Source organism: Micrasema longulum, unplaced genomic scaffold (assembly GCF_059751315.1).
Source record: "Micrasema longulum isolate JH-2025_06_02 unplaced genomic scaffold, ASM5975131v1 h1tg001083l, whole genome shotgun sequence".
Taxonomy (NCBI): domain Eukaryota; kingdom Metazoa; phylum Arthropoda; class Insecta; order Trichoptera; family Brachycentridae; genus Micrasema; species Micrasema longulum.
The window spans coordinates 148,510-172,889 of NW_028278271.1; the positions used below are offsets into that span (position 1 = coordinate 148,510).

Here is a 24,380-nt window from a genome sequence, read left to right on the forward strand (position 1 = left end):
AGTACTTTGGTGATGACGACGGAAGTTTGCCGCGTCAGCCAGCGTTGGGTTTAGTGATTTTACCTGCAGAAGAAGCGCGGTAATGATCCTCCCGACGCTGCTGCGTATTTTGTTTTATACGGCGTTTAGCAAAGCTAAGGAGAAATTGAGAAGAGAGGTGCCGATCTTTTACAAGTTGCGGCTCTTGCTCTTTCATCTGCTCTCTCATTTCTTCGACAAGTGGTTGTATAACATTATTGTAGTAGTGTCTAGAGTCGATTATTGTAATGGTATCTATGCAGGTCTACCAATGAACAAAATTACTCGCCTACAATCTGTATTGAATGCCGCAGCGAGACTTATTTTCGGAATCTCTAAATTCAGTCATATCACTCCACTACTTCGGGAACTACACTGGCTACGTTTTCCACAGAGGGTCGAATACAAACTCTGTTGGGTTATGTATAAGTCACTGCGCAACTCTGCTCCGGAATATGTAAGGGAACTATGCATTCCAGATGAACTAGCTGCCAGGCGTCACTTGCTTAGATCAGCTACGTCTACGGCGAGAGGAAAAGTAATTTTACCTGTACGCAAACAGCGCACTAAATTTAGTGAACGCGCATTTGCGGTCGCAGGCCCTACGGCGTGGAATGCTCTCCCAGCAGAGGTGCGAGGCTGTGAAAGTGAAGTGATTTTTCGGAAAAAACTTAAAACCCACTTGTTCTCTAAATCATTTGAATAAATCCGCAGCATGTGACAACAAAATAAATCATTTTAATTAAATTACAAATTTAAAAGAATCACTATGTAAAGCGCCCTTGAGGTATTTTGTTACAAAAATGGCGCTATATAAGTTATCCATAATAATAAGAAAAGCGGATGGAACCTATACCTGAGCAGCTCGAAGGGCCTCCCGCGTGGCATCGCGGTCGCGTTGTGCCGAATGCAGCCTCGCAGATAGTTCCAACACCTCATTTTTCAGGGATGAAACGGCTGCCAGGTGTAACTGCAAGTGAACACAAAATGAAGATCAAAAGATTTTCGTTGTTTTTATTTTGTCTTAAAATAGTACAAACATAATAAATGAATGTCCTAATATTAACTTATATTTTATTTATTTAAATCTTAAAGTAGGGCACACATATCATACATATTGTTATGTGTGTTCTAATAATAACATTGCAAATATATTTAATTTATAAATTGTTTATCACATGTGTCTTGACCATTATTTTAAATTTTGATATGTTTTTTTCTTCATAAATATTTTGTTCCATTTCGTAATACTTTTTAATTGCTTTAAATAAAATTGAGTTTTGTGACTTTTCCTTTTTCCTAAATGGAAGTCTAATTTTGTTCTTTTCTCTAGTATTGTGATCGTGTTCACGCTGGTTCCGATCAATTTTTTTCCAAAATTCTGTTTTTTTATTAGAGTTTATAATTTTATGAACAAATATCATGTATTGTAAAATATTCTTTGTTTATATGTTAATAATTTCATTTCATTTACCATCGACTTTACCCTCGTGTATCTGTTTTTTTTCAAAATGATTCTAAAGGCTTTATTTTGTAATACAGTTAGTTTATCTATGTTTTCTTTGTTTGATAAAAATAAAATGCTACTACAGTAGTTAACGTGTGGTTCAATAATTGCTTTGTAAATAGTTTTGCAGGAGTCCTTATCAATAAATCTTCTGATCCTTCCCAAAATTTATATTTTTGTTGCAATCTTATTTATTACCATCTTATATCTAATTATTATTAAAACATATTAATTATTAACATTTTAAACAATATACGTACACTTAAAAAGAAAACTTCTATAAAGCTAACACGAATAAGATTGCTTTTTCAAAACTAACACTTAAATGAAATAATATGTAAAGTTTATATTTGAAGCACTAACTTTGTGGTTATTCATTATAATAAAATAAATAAAACAACTTTGTTTTTAACCACTAATTTTTATTTTTCACCGACCGGTTTCAAAGCAAACAAGCTTCTTTGTCAAGGTTTACGTAACTAATGAATTGATTCCTAATTTATTTCTATCATGTTCACTAAATACTACACGTGGACCCAATAAATCAAGTGTTTTTTTTCTTACACGGGTGGTAATTTGATATCATTATTTTCGAAGTAAGACAGGAGAGGACTAAAAGAAATATTGTTTATTTGGTTATTAATTATTGTTTTTTTATTATGAATAGCTTTTTTAATTTCTAAGATTTCTAAGTCGTCTAATTTTAATATTTTATTTTCAACATGAAGTACTTTTAATCCAGTGTCTTTATTGAAGTTATGATTATTTTCTATCAGATAATTTGCGACTTCAGAAAAATTATTATTATTTAATTCCGCTTCCCCTATTTGGTCTCCATTCTACAGGACTCATATTGACCATATCGAGTCTGTCCAACACCGTTTTCTAAGAAAAGTGGCATGGTTGCTCGGATTACAAAGGGGTAATTATTCTTATTTTGAAATAGAGCAATCTCTTAATCTGTCTTCATTGGAGAGACGTCGAACTGAGATGGACCTTATATGCATTTTCAAAATACTTAATGCTTTAAGTGATGTCCCATCTCTGTTGCGATCAATTTCTTTTCATGTTCCCAGCCGTGTCACCAGAAGTCAAAATCTGCTATTTATAAAATCTTCCAAGAGCAACTTTGGTTTTTATGCCCCAATGTCCAGAATGTGTAGATTAGTCAATTCATCACACGACTTGGAATTCTTTGGGATAGATCTTCCGGCTTTTCGTAGATCTCTTCGCGACTTAACAGTGTGGGATGAAGTTGGATTGGCATGGTTTAGCTCAAAGTTTTCGATCTTTCGTTTTTTAAAATTTGGGAAGGATCAGAAGATTTATTGATAAGGACTCCTGCAAAACTATTTACAAAGCAATTATTGAACCACACGTTAACTACTGTAGTAGCATTTTATTTTTATCAAACAAAGAAAACATAGATAAACTAACTGTATTACAAAATAAAGCCTTTAGAATCATTTTGAAAAAAAACAGATATACGGGGGTAAAGTCGATGGTAAATGAAATGAAATTATTAACATATAAACAAAGAATATTTTACAATACAATGATATTTGTTCATAAAATTATAAACTCTAATAAAAAAACAGAATTTTGGAAAAAAAATGATCGGAACCAGCGTGAACACGATCACAATACTAGAGAAAAGAACAAAATTAGACTTCCATTTAGGAAAAAGGCAAAGTCACAAAATTCAATTTTATTTAAAGCAATTAAAAAGTATTACGAAATGGAAAAAAATATTTATGAAGAAAAAAACATATCAAAATTTAAAATAATGGTCAAGACATATGTGATAAACAATTTATAAATTAAATATATTTTCAATGTTATTATTAGAACACACATAACAATATGTATGATATGTGTGCCCTACTTTAAGATTTAAATAAAAAATATATTGTATACAATTATTGTTTTGCCCTTGTTTGTCTTTGCTAAATAGTTTTATGTTATTTTTGTTCAGTTTCTTGCATTTATGTTTCTTCGTGTAACTGTTGTAATTGGCTTGGGCCGTATATATAATAAATAAATAAATAAATATGTGTTCACATTGATTAGAAAAAACCTTTTGATTCAACTCCTTTGAGGTATAACCATTAATCATTTTATGAACAGAAAACATTACATTAAAATATATAAGCTGACGCACTATCATAATTTTTGCTTGTTTCAAGCATCAACATTATTCTAGTGTATTTATTTTTTCTCGAAATTACTCTCATAGCCATTTTGCAGAACAGTAAGTTTATATTTCTCCCCTTCAGTTGCCAAAAACAAAATACTACTACAATAAAAAGTATATGTGAAACATTTAACAAAAAATTTAATAGTCTTGATATATTTAACACTCCATACAATATGTACAGAAGAGAATTAATAGGCTTGATTCATGCTCTTCATTCATAATTCGTTTAATCAATAAATCAAATGCAATTTTCCACTCTCACTTTCCTTCAATCATCCTTCACCACTCCTTATCAATTTCCTTCTTTTCCTTTCCACTATCTCCTTGTTTTGTCCATATTTATCTTATTTTAATATATAGTATATTTATTATTTATATAGTTTAAACTTCAAACCGTCGTCGCTTTATTACAGTATTATTTAGTGAATACATATAATTGGATGGCAGGCCCTACTATGTTTACATTTTATATATATATATATTTTTTAATATTCATTTAACCTGTACATCTGTTTGTATTCGAAATAAATAAAATAAAATAAAATAATTTATATGAGGCACAATAATGGAACATTTTCTCCTTACTCATTGTTTTAATAGATAGCGGAAGTACATTATAGATTTTAATTTAATAATACTCAAAATCCTTTTGTCCAAAAGTGGTAATAGTTAGTATTTGTTTAAGTTGTCTTTGTGTTGAGGATCTAGGGATTATATTATTCGTCTGCGATGTATTGTAGGGGTTATGTCTTTCATTTGAGTAAGAGTAGTTTTTTAATCTGTAAGTGAGTATTGTTTCAGTCGTCAATCAAATGAAACAATAGTGCCAATCATCATCGGACCCATTCCACGTTCGCTCCTTACGTATTCGTTTTGTCCGGGAGCCGGCGCGCTGGTGATGGCGACGTCGGCGGCGGCGGGCTGCTCCAGGCCGCCGCCCGGGCAGCACAGGTACCAGCTCCGGCTGCGGGCCACGCCGGCGCGCCGCCACTCGGGCTCCGGCTCGTCGTAGTGCCCCGGCCGCTTGGCGCCCGGCATGGGGAACGTGCCCGCCGTGGAGTACGTCACGCTGCCGCGCGCCGGCGGCGGGCCGGGCGCCGCGTACGCGGCGCCCGCCTCCGCCTCCAGGTCCAGGTTCTTGCACGGGTACGCCCGCGCGCGGTCGTGCGCCGTCACGGGGCACGCGGCCGCGCCCAGCAGCGGCAGGTCCTCGTCGTGCCTCGCGGCGCTCTCGAACTTGAACTCGTCGCGCGGGTCGTGCGGGTCGTCCGGGTCGTCCGTGTCGCTCGCCCCGCGGCGGACCACGCGCGTCTTGCTCTGCTGCGACTGGGCGTCGTACGTGTTCGTGCGCTTCCGGGCGAACTTGTGCTTCTTTTTCTTCTTCTCCCCGAACTCGATGCGGCCATCTTTGATCTGGAACGTCTCCGAATCTATGATGATGCCTTCTCTCTTGGGGTCCTTGCGGCGGGCTTTGTGCGTCAGGGGCACTTCCTGGCGGAGGGCTCGGCCCTTCTCCAGGTCCCCGTAGTAGTAGAGAGAGGGCCCCAGGCCGGGGGGCCCGCCGAGTCGTCTACCGTAGCCCCCGCCAGTTTTGCGCTATGGCCGACGGGTGGGAAGGACCTGTCCTGTAGCGTTCCATCGGGAATCCACGCCTCACCGATTGCTACACGCTACGAATACTCACATAATCATCTCATTCACTTCACTTTCCAAATGAACTAATATTGATAGCATAACATTATAAGTCTATCCATAAGTGTCTGTGTTACATTCACAAGGAAAAGAAAAATTCTTAATTTTGATTACAAACTAAACAATAATGTACTAATGAGAAAGCACGAAATTAAAGATCTTGGGATTGTTTTAGACTCAAAACTACTTTTGAATCGCATATCAATAAAATTACCTCCAAAGCATCGAGCATGTTCGGTTTCATAATTCGAATGAGTAAACACTTTGATAATCCAAAGGCCCTTATTTCATTATATTATACGTTTGTCAGAAGCCATTTGGAATACGCATCTCAGATATGGAATCCCCAGTATGCCATATATATAAGTAGAATAGAAAATATTCAAAACAAATTTATAAAGTACCTTAAATACAAAACCGGTATTTCTTATGTATCTACTCTCACTGCCTCCACCTTCCGTGGAATCATTTCTCTACAATACCGCAGAGTGTGTGCGGACCAACTACTGCTTTACAAAATTATGACAGGAACGGTTGACTGTACAGAGCTGCTTGGTTTAATAACAATACATGTGCCAGCCAGGATTTGCAGACGGTACCACCTGTTTCATGTACCAATAAGTAAAACATCGTATGTTAATTACAAAAATTTGGACAAACTCAAAATATTGTTAAATAAATTTAAAGTTAATCTAAAGAAATTTTTTGAACTCGTGTAAAAACAATATTAAATTTTAATTAGTATGAATGTATTATTTTGTTGTTTTTTCTTTATATATCCAATGTTTTTATTTTTCTTTTCATGTACTCGTATTTAAAATTATATAAACTCCTTTAAATAAACAACTAACACAGTGTAAGTCACTCTCCAAGCGCAAGAGTTAGTCTCTTGTTTTGGAGAGTTACAGTGATAACATTTACTAGATGTGTAAAAGTAGATATGTTTAGAGTTTAACAAAAACATGTACTTTTTATGAAATTTATTAATATATATATATATTTTTTTTTTAAATGGTTTTAAATTGACGCTTTCTTCTTTATGCAAATACGAATACTGTAATTAAATTCTTAAAATCGGTCGCTGTTATTTTCTCTTTAAGTCAGCTCGCAGATAACAGATAATATTTAAAGATTGTCTATTTGAAAAACAGCATTTCAAACCTGATTTCCGAAGGCCTATTTTCCTTTAATACTATAAAGTTGACATTAGACATATAGTGCTCGACGTGGCACTTTTCGGCATTATTAATTTCTAGAAGTCGGCACAGAGCTTCGTTTCAATATTTCAGTCACAATTTATTTATTTATGACAAAATACAAGGTTTTTAAACTTTACATATTACATTATTTTATTTGTACGAAATATTCCCAATCAGCAAAAGTGCTGGTATGAGGGGATATTATATATAATAACACAATAGTTTAAATAAAAATTCGATAAAATAACATCACATATCAATCGTCACACGGGCTGTAAGAACAGTTTTATTTAGGTGTTTTTTAAGTACGTACATGTTTTGTATATTTTTTAGATCATTAGAAAGTGAATTGTAAAAATTGATTGCTTTATACAAAAAACTGTATCTTTTTCTGATGTTCCTAGGTTGTTCGCTAGTTAAATTATTTGATGCTCTTGTATTTATTTTATTATTTTTCGTCATAATTATCATTTTTATTTTTTCTGTGTAGTTCAATTCCTCTAGATTGAGCATTTTTGTTATTCTGTATAAATCTGTGGTTCTAGTATATTCATTCAAATTAAATGTTACTTTAAGTGCTTTATTCAATGAAAATAATATCTACTGAATGTCCAACAATGTTTTGAGTGCGTCCAAATACTTGCAGACAGGCTGCATTTCCTCCCAAAGCCGACGTGATGTGACGCGACGATACTTGCTACCTCCGCTGGTCGATCCTTCCTGTTCTTTGGGGACGACTTTTTAGCTTGAATTTGTGTGGATTGTTATCTCTGTATATTATATCTCAATGTCGTTAGTACATTTATACTCGGCAGTCTACGGACTTATGCACACACTAAGGGACCGCCTTTGGAACAGATAAGCAATAGTGTTTACATGTGCCTTATTTTAAAGCTCTGTTTACCGAGGCTCGTAATGACGTCAATGCCGACGATAATGAAGATGAACAAATTCCTTGAAGGAAAAACACGGCTGTAGCTATAGACCGGATTATAGGCAGAAATATACTTGAAAAAATACATGAACGAAAGATGCTTAAAATATATATTTTTATTTTTTTATTTTTATTAATAACAAATTAAAATACAATTTTTTACAATAATCAAATACATATATTTACATTAACGTTTCCCATTACGTAAAAGAAATAAACAATTCTTGTGTACATAATGGGGAGTGACGTCTTACAATAGATTATTTTATTTTAATCAATAATATTTTTAAAATAACATATATAAATTACAAAAAAGATATTTACGATGTTTTCAAACAGTGTTACATAAAAAAGAATTAAAGATGTATTTTTTTACTTTTAAAAAAAATATATATTGTATTCCTGAGTGAAAGTATGGACTCGGAAAAACAGGGATGAAGGTAGGCTGAATGCTGTCGAAATGCGATCTCTCAGGCGAATGTGTGGTAAAACTATGTACGATAGATGCACAAATGTTGAGATCCCTACATTATGTAAGCATTATCGACAAAATCAAGAAAGGAGCTCTGCGCTGGTTTGGACGTGTAAAACGAATGGACAGCGAGAGAACGGCTAAGAATATTTACAATGCGAATGTTGATGGATGCAGAAATAGAGGAAGAACGAGAAAGACATGGCATGACCAAATCGGCGGCCTCCGTGGTGTTGTGGTCAAGACGCTTGACTCACGCACGTAAGGTTCCGGGTTCGATTCCCGGTGAGAACACAAAAATTAAAATGTGATTTTTCTCAAGCCTGGGTGCTCTGTAATGTAATTCACCACTGTAATTAGGCCTCCTGGCCTGTTGTGGTGCAAAAAAAAAAAAAATGTAAAAAAAATCCAACAAATACTTAAAGATGGACATGACGTGGACATGAAAAGTCAGAATAATCGGCGCGCGTGCATGAGAAGATGTATGAATGTAGAGGAAGCGAGATCTGTATGCAAAGATAGAGTGTTGTGGCGTTCTATCCTCTCTGCCTACCCTTACGGGCAAACGGCGTGATGGTTTGTTTGTTTGTGTTTGTTTATTATCTTTGTTCATTTCATTAAAGAAAAATATTCCTCTGTAAGTATAATGATGTTGTGCAGTAGTTGGCTTTAATTTAGGAATTAAGATTACCACCTGTTCTAGGTCGCGTACTTACATTATGCGAAACAATTCTTTTTATATAGCAATTTTATATCTAAAACCTTAATTTTTTTAAATAATTGAACATTGGGAAAAGTAGACGGTTTTTTCAAAATGACTTTTATAATTAATTTTTGCATTTTTTCAACTGGTAAAATATTTGTTTTAAAAGCACCACCCTATCCGATTATTCAGTACTGTAATATGGATTGGGCGAATGCAAAGTAAATTGATTTTAATTTTTCGATGGTTAATATATTCTTTAATCTAATAAATACATAAATAAGTTTTCTCATTCTATTTACAATATTATTTACTTGCTCCTTCCATTTTATATTTTTATCAATTATAATGCCTAAATATTGTATGCTATTTTTTCAGTAATTTGAAGGCAATTATCATTATGAAACTGATATCCTTCATGGCATTTTGTTGTGTGTATACAAATATTTATAGGAGGTATAATTTGTTATTTCAATGTAAAAGTGATGTAATATGTATGTATGATTTCTTATGTATCTACTCTCACTGCCTCCACCTTCCATGGAATCATTTCTCTACAATACCGCAGAGTGTGTGCGGACCAACTACTGCTTTACAAAATTATGACAGGAATGGTTGACTGTACAGAGCTGCTTGGTTTAGTAACAATACATGTGCCAGCCAGGATTTGTAGACGGTACCACCTGTTTCATGTACCAATAAGTAAAACATCGTATGTTAAAAATGCTTTTTTTCGTAGGACTTTTTCAATGTACAATACAAAATTTAAAAATATAGATTACACAAACATCACTCTGTCAGATTTAAAATTTACACTAAAAATGTATTATGTAACTTAGTAGACATTATAATAATGAATATGTACATCTCCCCTCCCCTCCTTACCCTCTCTTCAAGCATTCTTGTCCTTATCCCGCCCAATTTACAGTAACTTAATGTTCTTAAAATAAATATTTAAAAAATCTTTGATTATTGAGTACATGAAAATAACATTTTTATATGTATAAATTGTATGTATTTATTTGATATGTAATATATTTTCTTTACTAACTTTGTATACTATGTGGAAATCTGTTATTAATTTATGTTTATTAGTGTAAATCTGAGTCAAGTATAATTGATAAGATTAAGAAAGGGTCTCTGAGATGGTTTGGTCACGTAGAACGAATGGACGACGAAAGAACGGTAAAACAAGTATATATGGCGAAAATGAACCGTAACGTGAGACGAAGATGACCGAGGAAGACGTGGCATGATCAGATAAACCAAACTCTTAAGTCTGGTCATGTCAAAAGCAGACAGAACCGAAGGGCATGTATGACGATGTATGAATGTGGAAGAAGGTAGGAATGTATGCCAGGATAGACGTGTGTGGCGTTTTATTCTCTCTGCCTACCCCTACGGAGAAATGGCGTGATGGTAGTAGTAGGAGTGGCTGGCCCAAGTGCATAATATCTAACTGGGACTATTTTGAAGGCGGCAACCATAAAATTAAGAATAGTCCAGAAGGAGCGTAGAATCATATTTGAATACATCGGACTGTGTCCAATAATCCCCCCACTACGCCCCACTTTCGCTGCGTGCATTCGTGATGTCGCCGCGTAATGTTGCACGATGGGAAAAAATATAATTATAACACAAATGTTAGGTAAAAAAAAGCAATGTTAATTTCTCTAAAATTTTATTTGCGCACGCGGAGACATTGGTTGACACAACGGAGTAGATAAGTAAAGGGTCATTTAATAAGAGTAATTGAATTAATGAACTTTAAACTTAAAATATAAAACAAATTTTATTTTACATAAAACAAATATTTTTGTATTATGTTAAATAATATTTGATGTTTTGAAGATAATGTCGGTCAAATGTCCACCACGGAGTTGTTTAATCCGAGGTCTAATTTTCATTATTTTTCTCATTAGATGAGCAAAGTAGGGTAGAAAAAATTACTACCCTGGCAACACTAATGAAATGTCAATTTTGTTTTCTTAGACAATCTGACAGATGGAAAAATAATTCAATTTTTAAGTAATGCATTTGCTACTTCAACATTCATTTGCTAATTACACATGAAATGTGATTGCCTTTAAGATCCTAGCAGTATTTCTAAACTTTAAAAGGACACAACACGGCATAGTTGAATTCAAATCAGGAGTTGCGTACTGAGCGACGTCTACAAAGAAACCAATGGGTCAAAACGTAAGCCTACTCATTTATGAGTGGTTTAGTCGCCTTCTGTTTGATGTGCGTATGCGGTTTCTGGACTATTCTTAATTCTATGATGTCCACGAAGAAATAAACATTTTTTTCAAAAAACAAAAGTTTCCGTTATTTTGTGAACACACCTCGTATTATGACATATCTGCGTAGCCAGACATACTTAAGGCTTTTGAATAAAAATCGATGTATATGACATATTGACACAGTTTTCTTGTGAATTTCACATTGTGTTCTCTACAGAGAAGTGAAATAACGTTTAAAAACGTGTAATTTACAAAAAAGGCGTACTAAAAATGACGTAAAAAGGGGTTCGGTTCATAATTCACTGTTTAAAATTTGTTTTTTGTAACCAAACTGGGTCCAGCTCGACAGACAAACCACTCTAGAAATTCCAGATCTAAATTTAGCCCTAAAATTCGACCTAACGCCTATTGCACAAAAACAGTGACCTAGAAACGGAATGTTTGTGAATTCAATACGGGCGCTCGAGTCAACAAATCAATTGACGTTTCGACATGTACCCACGATCAAAACATCACGAAATTCACGCCAAAACGAGGCGACACTCTCTTCCGACGACACACCGATCACGAACGACACACGCGTCGATGTTTTTAGTCAATAATCAATCGAATTTCGCGAACAAAATCGCAAAAATCAACATTTTGCGTGTATTTTTTCACCACATGTACGCACTTATCCCGAACGCGGGCTAGATCAATGTCATTCTCGGCTCTTTGACGATCTCTTCGTGCGACTCACGAGCGATGTTTGTAATATCTTCGAATGGACACCGCGACAGGCCCGAGAGGAGATATTTTCTATTATTTATTATTTATTTATTTCGGAAGAAACGTCCAGCGTGCGGCGGAAGGGCCGAGCTTATTCTCGCGACTAGCGACGCGACGCGCAGAACGGGTCAGGAAAGGTTCGATCGATGTGTGAAATTAATGCTATTTTGTTACCATTAGCATGTTAAACGCTAATTTACATTGGTATTAAAAATAAGGATGCACGTAATGTATTTTAACATATTTACATGTACATTTATTTTTGATCCAGAAATGAACGTATGAATGAATGAATGCAAAAAAGCAACCAGTCCACAATTTTGAAAAAATTATATATTGGTGTTATCGGGCGCAGTAAGGTAAATTCTATGATTTGCTAAAAACAGTTAGGACACTTTCATACAAAAAAACTGTAATAATCACCTTCTGAAAATAGTGTCGATCACAAAAACGGCAATTCTCAATTTGCAGAAAACACCCACATCACTAGAAAAATCTTACAGTACTTTAAAAATCATTAAAACTGGTTAAATACATAACTAGATTCTTGTTTGTAATGTATAAAAAAACATATACATTTATTGTTTATCACTTGTCAAAGTTAAAAACATTCCAACTGATATGTAGATTTGATTATTGACTCTTTTCATAAAAGTGCTATTATCTCAGTTTCACTTTTCTATGGCTGGCTGCTTTCTGCATAACTACGTTCAAATCTAGAGCCATGTTTCATTTTATTTGGAATACAAATAAACGTATTTTTTCCGATCCTTTTTAAAAAATTGAAAATGAAATATATTAACATTGGAAAGGAGGAACTAGAATCCCAACCGTCCATTCACTATGTAGCTCCAAGATATGCTGAGATATTTATTTATTGAACAGAGTCCTTGAGGAGATTTTTTCAAAAATTGCGATATATAAAATATACAATTATAATAATAAACAAACAAACCATCCCGCCGTTTCTCCGCGAGGGTAGGCAGAGAACGCCACACCACTCTGTCTTTGCGTACAGACCTCACTTCTTCTACATTCATACATCTTCTCACGCACACAAGCCGATTATTCCGACTTTTTACATGTCCATCTTCAAGTATTTGTTGAATTTGGTCATTCCATGACTTTCTCGGTCTTTCTCGTTTTCTACATCCATCAACATACGCATCGTAAATCCTTTTAGCCATTCTTACGCCGTCCATTCGATAAACATGTCTAAATCATAGTACTGTTTTTATATATTTTTTTAGCACAGTTTGACTATTGTGTTTATTGGATTTTTTATGATAGTTTCGTATGTTTTTTATTCGTATAGAAACGCGTCAATAAACTTTTATTTATTATTAGTTTGGGGTGATATAGATTTTGTAAGCATTTTTTGCAAATTTAAAAGGATAATAATATGTAGTTTAAAAATGCCATCGCCTTCGTAAACAAAAAAAAAACAGGTGACAACGATTATTAAAGGGAATTGAATAAGTTATGGTATTTGAAAGGGATAGTGAGGTTACTGACTGCATAATAAATGTAAACAACGAATGTCTCGAACAAGTAGAAGAATTTGTGTATCTAGGAAGTATGTTATCAAGAGATGGACGAGTAGAAAAAGATGTTAAAAGGAGAGTGAATGCAGGCAAAAAAATAAACGGATCACTAAGCACAGTAATTGCTAGTAAAAATATGTCAATCGAAGCTAAACTGGCAGTGCACAACGGAGTTTTAGTCCCAACACTTATGTATGGAAGTGAAACATGGAACTGGCAGAGGACGGATGAAAGCCGAGTGAATGCGGTTGAAATGCGATCTCTTAGACGAATGTGTGGGAAATCAATGTATGACAGGGTTACGAATGATGAAATCAGGCGAGAGTGTAAATCTGAGTCAAGTATAATTTATAAAATTAAGAAAGGGTCTCTGAGATGGGGCAAAACAGGCACAGTGCGTAAAGCCATGATAAGTTGGTGAATTTTTAAACAAATGTAATTTGAAATTAAAAAAAAAAAAAAATACCGAGCCATCGCTCATGCGTTCCTGGCCTGATATGTTGTCCCAATTTACCACCTTAAATATTTTGTTTTATTTGTTATGTTATTTTAATCCAATTAATAAACTTGAATAACCGAAATAAAAGTAAATAATCGATTCAGCTTATGTGCGCATCACTATTGACACACGACTGCAACGGCCGTGAAGTTAGTGGCGTAAGGTCCGCAGCGACGCTAGCGCCGCCCCTCGGCAAACGGGGGAAGCGGAATCGAACGAAAATTTACGAAAACGCACGAACGTGACTTCATTTACGCCAGAGGATTGAAACATTTTATTCGGGGATGACATTTTTTAATATCTTGCAAAACGAAGATTTAACAATTAAAAGACTGCTAAAAAACACCCGTGGATACGTATTCTGATGAGAAGTTAAATTTATCTTCAATTTTATCTACAAAGTAAAATTAAGATTTCGGTATGAAAAATATAATATGTTTACAAATTTGTACATAAGCTCGGGTTTCCTAGGACAGCGGTGCCCGTATTTTAACGGCCGTAGTTTATTTTGTTTATTTTGTTTATTTGTTTAAATTTAATGTTGTGCACACAGTGCTATGTTAATATAAATCTAGACAATATTACAAACAAAAACTAAACCTAACACAGCACCAATTACGTACACAACACAATATATGAAATAACTATCTAACAATACAACAAGATGTAAGAAGAATTTGTGTAACTTTAAACTTTGAAGTAGGGCACACATAAGCAAATTCCCTTATGTGCTCCAATAATAACAATAATAATATTAGTGATACTAAACATTAAAGTCTATAAGACTCAGTTTCCGTTTGTAGCAGAGAGCTGAGTCGTTAAAGATGTCTAAATTGTACATCTTCTCAATTTTAGAAAAATTACAAACTGCTCTTCCTAAGAGCGAACATTAATGCGGTTGACAGCCGTCGTAACGGTGACTAGAGAGTGGTTTCCTATAAAAATGGTGTTGATAACACCGTTAAAAAATAAAACCACTCTCTAGTCACCACTACGACGGCTGTCCACCGCATCACCGTTCACTACGGCCGTTAAGATACGGGCACCGCTGTCCTAGGAAACCCTAGCTTTAGACAAAAGTCTTTCACGTATTTTTTTTCCTTTTTATAATATGTACGTCTTGAATTTTAGTTTGTAAGCATATGCTATTTTTAAATAAATTAATTGAATTGAAATTCAGTGCTATGGGAAATTGGATTTAAAGAAAACATTTTTATATCTTGAACTCGTGACCACAGGCGGTGTAATTTAAAAATTGCAAAACTTAAAAAAATCACCATCATTCCCTTTCCGCACCTAATGGTGCATAGGGCACTGCGTTGGTACACCAATCACAGCTTATCTTGATCATTTTCGTTACATGAAGGTGAGATGATCAGTCTTACGCTTCAGGTACCAGTCCAGGGAATATTTATTTATTTATTAACGGACATTGTCCATGTATACAATTTATAAGGTTTTAATATTACAATAAAAGAATAGTTTAAAACATTTAAAGAAAAAAGAAAGAAGCATTGACAAACATAAGGGACATCGAGACAAGATCTGGACTATTTATTTAGTGCTCGTTTAAATCCTTGTAAACTTAAACCAAAAAAGTCCAGATCCTGTCTTGAGTTAACAATACGACAAAGGCGGGTCATTGGAGAATTTAGGCCATAGTTTGTTCTATGCTGATCGATGACCAGTACTTCTGAATATGAAATATTCTCGTGTGAAAACACCATAATAAATAAATATTTCATGACAACCATGTCGGGAATCGAAACTGAGACCTCTCGCATGGTAGGCAAACGCGCTGACCAAAAAAACATAGCGATGATAAAATTATACATAAATATCTATTTTGAAAATAATTAATGAATAAAAAAAACTGAATTTCCTCCTTCGTTTGTGGACCTGAAAGGTCAACTGCTGTTACTAAATGTTGACAACCCCTGGCTTTCTCAATTTTCTCCAAAAGTCAAAGGTCAGTCTGATTACGCTGTTGAAATGGGCGGGTGTGCAGAAACGGCCGAACGACGTCGGAAACGGCCGAACGGCGTCGGAAACGGCCAATCGGCGTCGGAAACAACCGAGCGGCGTCGATTGAATTTTACACGTAGACGATACAATATTGTTCTGTCCCAGGACTCGACCATTGTCCACGTGTAAACATCAGTTTGCAGGACAAAACATTGTCCCGAGACATCGCGACCGAGATAGACGGGCAGGCTATCTCCGCGGAACAACGATCACTCCACCACTGCGCGCGGCCGCATCGTCCTCGTGTGAACGCGTATTGACAGGACCCTGTGACAATAGATTTGGCCGTGAACGTGTCGCTCCCAAAAAAAATTAACGGCAGAATTTTTTTTTCATTATATATTTAGTTTGCCTTTTAACAATTCCAACACATCTTGGAATAAAATTAATAATGCTTTTCGTGAATTCGCTCGTAAGAAACACCGTCGTGTATTAATTTTCGCAGCGCTCACGTGTGAACTGAAGCTGAATGTTTGTAATGTCCCAGCGTTCTGTCCTGCGCGGTCGAGGCTGTTCACGGAGCTGGGACAAGACAATAATGTCGTATCTATTGTATTGTCCACATGTTCTTCATCTCTGTTGTAGTATTAAGGTGATTCTAAACGAAAATATGAAACTAATTATTCATAGATGGCGCTTTTATTATTTTTTATTGAAAAATGCCATTTTTACGTTTATTTTCAATGGAAATTTTACAAAACTTGATTTGCGGAAACTTAACATATTACTACTACTACTACTACCATCACGCCATTTCTCCGTAGGGGTAGGCAGAGAAAATGCACCGCCACACACGTCTATCCTGGCATACATTCCTAGCTTCTTCCATATTCATAAATCTTGTCATACATGCCCTTCGCTTCTGTCAACATTCTGTCGAAGTTCTTGTGGAACGTAACCTTAGTAGGTCGAGGAAAAAGAGATTTATGCTCCTAATTTTTTTTTTACACATTTGACTGAAAATTTTCATATCTACGAACACGCGCAGCGCAAAGATCTACATTTCGCTGAAAACCGCACGTAAATCGGTTAAGCCGTTTAGGAGAAGTTCAGTGACATCACACATACAGAAGAATTATATATATATTTAAGATAGCCCCGTAAATGCTCAGACTTCCATATTCCCTTCGCTAGAATGCTCCGCATCTCTGTCGTAATATGAATATTTCTATACTCTACAATATGGACTCCTTACTACAACTGTCACCAAAATTCTCTTGAAAGAGTCCAAAAAAAATTCTTACGGTATATAAATTTTAAACTTAGAATCAGTCATGAATTTTTAAATTACGATTTTTTACTAAAAACATGAAATTTGTTAAAACTTAACGATAGAAGAAAAATTATAGACCTTTTAAATTTATTAAAAATTGTAAATTCATTATGGGATTGCCCTGAACTATTATCTCTCACCAACTTCAGGGTGCCTGGAAGAATGACTAGACAGGTGCCACCGTTTTGTAGCAACAATTCACAGACAGTGTATACTTGTAATGCCGTATTAAACAGACTTCATGAACTCGGCAATAGTTATTCCCACGTATTTGATATATTTAGTGTAGGGTATTGTTCCTATGGAACAAACCTTTTGAACTTTTTCAAAGATGGTGATTGGTAATTATTTGTATTTATTCATGCATTTCATAATATATACAGTTTTTTGTTCACTTTGCCTAGCTGTGTGAAACAGTACTTATGATTTTCTTGTTGTATTACTGTAGAATTTTTTATTATTTAAACTTTCTACTGAATATGCTGTATAATTTTTAGGTTAATTTTTTAAATATAAATCTTGAATAATTTTTGGTTAAATTTTTTTTTTATAAATCTTAGGTATAAGGAAATTCATATTTAAAAAAAATATATACATGAAGCCAAATTTGTTAATATTATAAATGTTTGTAAAAGGCAGATAGATGAAAACTTACAGTACTGGCCAGTTCGGCCATGGCATCGGGGGCGGCCTGCGTGGCGACTTTTCCTAATGGTTCTGGACTCAGATCCCTGGCTCCTGAATCCCATTCCCATAGTTCTTGTTTATCTAAGAACACAAACAATGCTATAAATTGGATTTTTTCGTTTGGTATACGAACAATGAAAAATAATATTTAAATAACAAAAAGACATTGCTTATTTTACATCAATTACATGCAGGCACTAATAAAATACACATTGAAATGAATAATAAGATTTAGATTATACCTATATTCTTTATATGATAATAGTGTTTTATAATATAAATAATGTAGGTCAAGTGATAAATTACAAATATCATCAAAAGTATACTCTCAGTCAGTCACGTAGTCCAGTACTATATAGCTGGATTATCGGTATTCCTTGACTGAAATAATTTGTTATTCAATAATAAATACTTATTAGGCACAAAAAAAGCATTTTATCGGAAATCGGGAATAAATTATTTTCAAACAAACAAACCATCACGCCGTTTCCCCGTAAGGGTAGGCAGAGAGGATAGAACTCCACAACACTATCTTTGCATACAGATCTCGCTTCTTCTACATTCATACATCTTCTCATGAACGCGCGCCGATTATTCCGACTTTTGACATGTCCATCTTGAAGTATTTGTTGGATTCGGTCATGCCATGTCTTTCTCGGTCTTCCTCTATTTCTGCATCCATCAACATTCGCATTGTAAATATTCTTAGCCGTTCTTTCGCTGTCCATTTGTTCTACATGTCCAAACCAGCGCAGAGCTCCTTTCTAGATTTTTCCTGGTAAAAGAAGAAGTATAAAAATTGGAAAATTGTTTTCAGGCGTTGGCCTAGTAGGTGATTTGGTTCAGCCGGATGAATCTCACTGACGAGATAAAGGTTTCAGCTCTTTTACTTCACAAAAGTAAACAGATGGAAGACTCTGCATCGGGTTTGACAATGTTTGGTGGCGATAGCGGTACAGGCTGACTAATAAACATACTTACTGAAACTGTTGGCACTTTCGCTCGTAGCCGGGATGTCCTGTGACGACTCGTTCCCGCTGTGGATTGCGTCGGACTCCTTCAACGCGTCAATCTCCCCTCTGCAAACGAAACAAAGGTCCGAACAATTGATTCATCACTAAGGTCCGAGACAAACCGACGTGCGAAATAAATTTAAATATTGGTTCTATTTGTTTAGGACGCCGTGCGTGAATACTCCAATACGTAGAATTAAGAATAGTCCAGAAACCGCATACGCACATCAAACAGAAGGCGACAAAACTACTCATGAACGTTTTGACCCATTAGTTTCTTTGTAGACGTCGCTCAGTGCGCAACTCCTGATTTGAATTCAACTATGCCGTGTTGTGTCCTTTTAAAGTGTAGAAATACTGCTAGGATCTTAATGAAACAGGATGGCATCACATCTCATGTGTAATTAGCAAACGAATGCATTACTTAAAAATTGAATTATTTTTTCATCTGTCAGATTGTCAAAGAAACAAAATGGAAATTTCATAAGTGTTGCCAGGACGGTAAAATTTGTAACCCTTTTTTGCTCATCCCTCAAGAGAAATAATGAAAATTGGACCTCGGATTTAACAACTCTGTGGTGGACATTTGACCGACATTATCTTCAAAACATCAAATATTGTTTAACATGATATAAAAATGTCCGTTAAATGTAATTTTTTTTTTTTTTATATTCTAAGTTTAAAGTTTATCAATTCAATTACTCTTATTAAATGACCCTTTATTTATCTACTCTGTTGTGTCAATCAATGTTTCCGCGTGCACTATAAAATTTTAGAGAAATTAACATATTGCTTTTTTTTACCTTACTTTTGTGTTATGATTTTTTTGCAACATTACGCGGCGACATCACGTATGCGCGCGGCGAAAATGGGGCACAGTGGGGGAATTATGGGACACAGTCCGATGAATTCAAATTTGATTCTACGCTCCTTCTGGACTATTCTTAATTCTATGCTCCAATATTAATGGAGACAGAATGGAATATGGTATATACAGAGTACCTATTTGGAAAAGTCAGGTTGGGTAGTTTTTGCAGAGGCGATGCGGTTGGCTCAGCCATGTGCTGCGGATGCCTCCTGAGAGCCTTTACCACGCTTGCCTGCTTTACAAGGCATCAGGTTCTCGACGTCCTGGTTCGTTGGCAGTTCGTGTCAGAATTACGGGACGCGAACCTGACTTCGGAGGATGCACCGGAGCTGGCAGCCGACAGAGATTCTTGGAGGATCTTTGTGGACACCATATGCTACTGATGATGATAGTAACTTTTCAATAGTAGTCTTGGATAGATGTGCTTTCGAATTTAAGCTGCCATTTTTGTGTCCCAGGAACAGTTTTATTTAACTGAACAGATACATAGTTTACCCTGAAGATGGCTCCTGCAATGGTGGCCGAAACGTCAAAACGAATCCAACTTACGACGATATATATTGACAACAGTGACAATGAAAATCTACACACCTATTTATTTAAGTTATTTTACCTTAATGCTCTCCTGCGTCCGAGGAAATCCTTGTAGGAGACCTTCCCGGTCAGATCAGCTCCGAGCTCACACAGCAACTCCTGAACACACGGCCCGAGTTCCAATTCTCTGCACACCATCTCCAGATCGGAACTGAAAATTATTTATTTTAATAATCAACAACACAATTTTGCGTTATTTTGACAAATTCCTGTTTATTTTCAATCATAAAGTATACGTCCAGAAATCAGCTTGTAGAAATGTTTGGAAAAATTATAAAATACAGTCGAACTCGGTTATAATGATCACGGAAATAGCGAGATCTCCAATGTAACGAGGAAACATTAGTTGACATTTTAGTTCACGGTTTTCCCTATACAATTATTTACTGTTATAATAAGCTACTTTTCGGACATACCGAACAAAAATATTGTCAAAAATTATACAAAAAATCTTCAATTGTTAAAAACATTATTCTCAAAATAAGAATCTAAGTAATAAAATCAAAAAGGGCGGTTACGTAAAGGATAAACACAGGCAGGCGTTGGGATCAGATTATGTTTATGTTAGCTATGTAGCAGTGGCGAGCGGTGACTTTTTTTATAGGTAAGCTTTAATTTTTTTTCATAATTTGTACCTGCATGTACATACATACTACATACATATAAGTAATCTCGCAAATGAGCGGAGGCGTATAAAAAAAAAGTATATCCAGGTATGCGGATTTTTTTTTATGGTTTTGTGTAAAAACAACTTCATCTCTCCAGCTCCAGTTTCACCTGCTGGCAACAGAAGACGCAATACCTACTTATTTTTAATCAAAATAATTTTAACCAACAACCCAACAAACAAACAACAATTAATAACTTTGCGTAATATGTAGGTATATTCTCCATCATTTTAAGACAGTACATGTATGAAAAAGTTTTAAAAAATAAAATATGTTAAAAAATAGGGATAATAAAATAAGTTTATTCATAATTCCTTTTTGTTTGGCACTGATTAAAAACACCGTATATTTGTTTGTAATTTACATTTTATACTGCAATTATTTAGGTACTAATATAAAAGAAAGTAAACATTCTATTGTAAGACGTCACTCCCATTATGTACACAAAAAAATATTTTTTCTTTTACTATATTTTTTTTTCTTTCTGAAAAATTAAAAAAAAAAACAATAAGATTAGATTTAAATTAATTAATTTATGCCAAAATACATAATTTTAACTTTACATATTACATTACATAACATAACAATAACATTCATTAGAAATATTCGCAAAAATATTGCAACAAAAATGTCACGTGACCGTCGTGACCGCCGCGCTGCGCCGCGCCGAGCCGTCAGCTTCGTTTCCTTCTAAACTGAGAATGAATAATGCAAGAAATTGACGACACCGAGCGAGGCGCCACTAGCTAAAACGCGCGGACTAAAAAACTGGTGTCATATGTCAACAGAATACTATCAAACGAAAATGGTCTTTAGGAAATAACGCTCGAAATGCTACTCTCCAAGTAGAGAAGCTTGAAATAATATCTGTAATCTGCGAGTGAACTTAGCGAGGAAAATATACGCACTGGGTTTTTGAATGTTAAAATACAGTATACATTTTGTATTGAAAAATAAGCTGCAATAATCGGAACCGGGCAATGCGCTGGGTGCGCATTTAGCAGCTTATATTTATTTTTTGAGGAAGATATAAACAGTGACGTTAATTTATAATAAATAAAGATTATTTTATTTATTCTCGCCGAATACAAACTCTGTTGGCTTATGTATAAGTCACTGCACAACTCGGCTCCGGAATATCTATGGGAACTATGCATTCCAGATGAACTAGCTGACAGGCGTCTCACGCTTAGATCAGCTACGTCTACGGGGAGAGGAAAAGTTATTATACCTCTACGCAAACAGCGCACTAAATTTGGTGAACGCACATTTGCGGTCGCAGGCCCAATGGCATGGAATGCTCTCCCAGCAGAGGTGCGAGGCTGTGAAAGCGAAGTGATGTTTCGGAAAAAACTTAAAACCCACTTGTTCTCTAAATCATTTGAATAAATCCGTAGCACGTGACAACAAAATAAATTATTTTAATTGAATTGCAAATTTAAAAGCTTCAATTAAATTAACTTAACAATAGAATCACCATGTAAAGCGCCCTTGAGGTATTTTATCACGAAAATGGCGCTATATAAGTTATCCATAATTAATTAATTAATTAATTTATAATTAAAACTACTATAAAACATTATTATTATTGGTAGTGAAATATAATGGTAAGCTGCGAATAATCGATTATATGGACGGTTCGCCCCTGCGAAGTAGGTGTCCAAGTACCTAATTGGATTTTCGCCGACAATATTGAAAAATGAACACACATGGTTTTTAAAAAATCCAAGCTTTGCGAACTTAGTAAGTGCCGGTTCGGCACATTGTTACAATTTATAGCTGCTTTTGTAGTTTATGAATGACATGCTTGTTTCGGGGGTTATTATGGGGATTTTTTAATGTTCTAGGCTTAATTCAATACACAATAAACATTACAAGTGGGTGACATCAAATGAGTTCTAGACCAGATCAGTTAAAACCTAACCCCTGTAAAAAAAATATGTATGAGTTATATGTATACATCAGTGGCGAGCCGTGATTTATTTTATAGGTAATCTATTAAAAATGTTCATTAATTTGTACTACATATAAGTACCTACATAACATGTAAGTAATGTAATTATAAATGACAATTTTTTTGTAATTCTGTGAAAATTAACTCAAATAACAATTAATATTAACCACGCGATAAACGTAGTTTTATTCTACACTATTTCAATACAATACTTGCATAAAAGTTTATTAACAAATACCACAATGACATTCCGCAGATATTTCCATTGTGATCTGTCATTGACAGTACTGTCGAGACTTGAGCACTGGCCGATTTCTATAAAATGAATAATGCCTAAAACGGCCACTGGGAACGCCACCTGTCCTATGTGATACATAATATGTCAACGGTATCCCATCAAAGAAAAATAGTCCTTCGGAAATAATGTTCGAAATACTAGTTTCCAAATAGAGAATCTTTTAAAAATATTTGTAATCTGCAAGTTTGTTTTAGTACTAAAAAAGCCGACTTGGGTTAAAGACGAAAAATACAGTGTACTTTTTTGTATGGAAGAATAAGTTGAGGTAATCGGCTAGTTTCATCGTTCAGTAAGAATGGGCTGGGCGCGCTTCATAGATATTTTTTTGAAGAAAGATATAAACGGTGATTTATAATAAATGACAATTACTTTATTTTTTTCCCATAAACATGGTTACTATAATTTATTATTATTTAGAGTCAAATTTAATGGTAAGCTGTGCATAATCGCTTACTTTGACGATTCGCCCCTGGTATACATACGTATTTACTTAGTGACAATGTGCAATAGCGGTTGTATAAAAAAAACCTTTCTCTGGAATAACGAGTAACGCTTATAACGAGCAAATTCAAGTGGTCCCATCTTTCTCACAATAACTAAGTTCGATTGTCTATCATTTCATTGGGAAAATTCTTATTGATAAACAAAAACACTTATTGATAAACGACACAACTAATTGATTACCTAAATAATTCCTTCCTAATACGGAGTGAGCAAGGCCGCTGGTAAAAGCTAGATACTCTGCTCCGGAATATCTAAGGGAACTCTGCATTCCAGATGAACTAGCTGACAGGCGTCGCACGCTTAGATCAGCTACGTTTACAGCGAGGGGAAAAGTTATTATACCTCTACGCAAACAGCGCACTAAATTCATAAACGCGCATTTGCGGTCGCAGGCCCTACGGCGTGGAATGCTCTCCCAGCAAAGGTGCGAGGCTGCGAGAGTAAAGTGATGTTTTGGAAAAAACTTAAAATCCACTTGTTATCCATGTGATAACAAAATAAAATGTTTTGATTAAATTACAAATTTAAAAGCTTCAATTAAATTGAATTATTTATAGAATCACTATGTAAAGCGACCTTGCGGTATTACTACTACTACTACAATCACGCCATTTCTCCGTAGGGGTAGGCAGAGAGAATGGACCGCCACACACGTCTATCCTGGCATACACTCCTAGCCTCTTCCACATTCATACATCTTGTCATACATACCCTTCGGTT

The 24,380-nt window shown here is 35.1% G+C and overlaps 1 protein-coding gene across 5 annotated transcripts in view; it reads right to left on the bottom strand.

The window, feature by feature from the left end:
* Positions 1-24,380, bottom strand: part of LOC148277106 (uncharacterized) — a 44,914-nt gene that overhangs the window by 19,035 nt on the left and 1,499 nt on the right. Inside the window, exons 2-5 of one of the 5 annotated variants that reach the window (XM_088233319.1) lie at positions 20,256-20,387; positions 18,743-18,840; positions 17,730-17,842; positions 875-988 (exon numbers count right to left, since the gene is read on the bottom strand). In XM_088233319.1, coding sequence (XP_088089445.1) covers positions 875-988; positions 17,730-17,842; positions 18,743-18,840; positions 20,256-20,387 — 457 coding nt within the window. Of the gene's footprint in view, positions 1-874; positions 989-4,586; positions 5,483-5,818; positions 6,017-11,463; positions 11,867-17,729; positions 17,843-18,742; positions 18,841-20,255; positions 20,388-24,380 lie in introns of those variants that run through there. The other 4 variants (XM_088233321.1, XM_088233320.1, XM_088233323.1 and 1 more) reach the window with 4 other exon arrangements.